This window comes from Olea europaea, unplaced genomic scaffold (genome assembly GCF_002742605.1).
Source record: "Olea europaea var. sylvestris unplaced genomic scaffold, O_europaea_v1 scaffold27683, whole genome shotgun sequence".
In the NCBI taxonomy this organism is placed as follows: domain Eukaryota; kingdom Viridiplantae; phylum Streptophyta; class Magnoliopsida; order Lamiales; family Oleaceae; genus Olea; species Olea europaea.
Window position 1 is genome coordinate 1 of NW_019246138.1, and position 1250 is coordinate 1250.

The 1250-nt window shown below is 35.9% G+C and overlaps 1 protein-coding gene across 1 annotated transcript; it reads left to right on the forward strand.

Annotated features, from left to right (window-relative positions):
- Positions 1-46: 46 nt before the first annotated feature.
- Positions 47-778, forward strand: LOC111383825 (protein MET1, chloroplastic-like; the record flags this gene model as incomplete). The annotated part of the gene is made up of 2 exons (XM_023007986.1): positions 47-265; positions 575-778. Coding segments are annotated over 2 exons (408 nt in total), but the record flags the coding sequence as incomplete, so codon positions are not given.
- Between the last annotated feature and the right edge of the window lie 472 nt (positions 779-1250).

A 1250-nucleotide genomic window follows, 5' to 3' on the forward strand; every position in this document is an offset into this window, starting at 1 on the left:
AATCATACCTGTTTTGTGTCTGATGAAAGTCTTGATTCTTGAATGAAATAAGAAAACCAATTTCCATGGGCTTTCAATTCAAGATGCGAAAAGGGTTGTGTTCAATTCTTTGGTTTATGAGAGCAAGAGCAGTGGTATAAGGGTGATGAAAAGGGGGCTTGAGATTACAGCCAGAACTGCTGCTGCAAAAAACATTGAGGTTGAGGTTGACAAGCCGTTGGGACTGACTTTGGGCCAAAAATCAGGTGGTGGAGTTGTAATCGCTGTGAGTTTTTAATTCTATTTCCTTTTTTAGATACAAATTTGTTCATGATTTTTAGTGTGATGATAATCACTTGTAATAAGAATTATTTGATTCAACGATGGAAAAATACTAAATTCAACGGATATAAAGTTGAAGGATTTGACCTTGGAAATTCAAAATAAGAGAGCTAAATAGAGGGTGGTTTTTTCGTAAACTAATGAAGTATTGAAATAAAAATTTAACATGTAAACTTTCAGCGGGCGTGCCCCCATGTGTTCGTGCCACGCTCAAAGTCACATGTCATTTTGCCATATCTTGTCTCTGTCACAGGGTGTGGAAAATGGTGGGAATGCTGCAAAAGCAGGACTCAAAGTTGGGGACCAGGTGCTCTACACCAGCAGCTTCTTTGGCGATGAACTCTGGCCTGCTGATAAGCTCGGTTTTACAAAAACTGCCATCCAGGCAAAGCCTGATTCTGTCTACTTTGTTGTTAGCAGGTTAATTTCACGTATTTGCTAATTTCCTTTAATATTTGGACTCTTCAATTGCAGCAGAGTGTTTTAAATTTTATGCTCTCTAACTGCTTAACTATCCTTGTCTTTCCTTCTTCTCTGGATGTTAGAACACTTATTTTACTGATTGCGCAATGTTGAAAATTAGTCCTTTTTATAAGTCTATAGATGATAATAGGTTGCAATCATTAACATTAATTTGAACCCGATTTATATATCACGTACAAGTCTTTGGATTTCAGAAGCTAAGATTATTTATACAACTCTAAGCTGATAATTTTGAAAGTGCATTTCCAAATTATTTTCTCATCCAACGGCCTTTAGAGAAAGTTGAAAGAAATTTGCAGGAATAGAAGCTCACAACTATTCCTTATCATTCTTTCAAATGTATGTATTAATGTTATATGACTCTAGATTTTGTTTCATGAATTCAAGGTCAAATGGCATTTCAGCGTGTGTGATTGAGTTAAAAAGTATGGTCTTCTATTACTCCT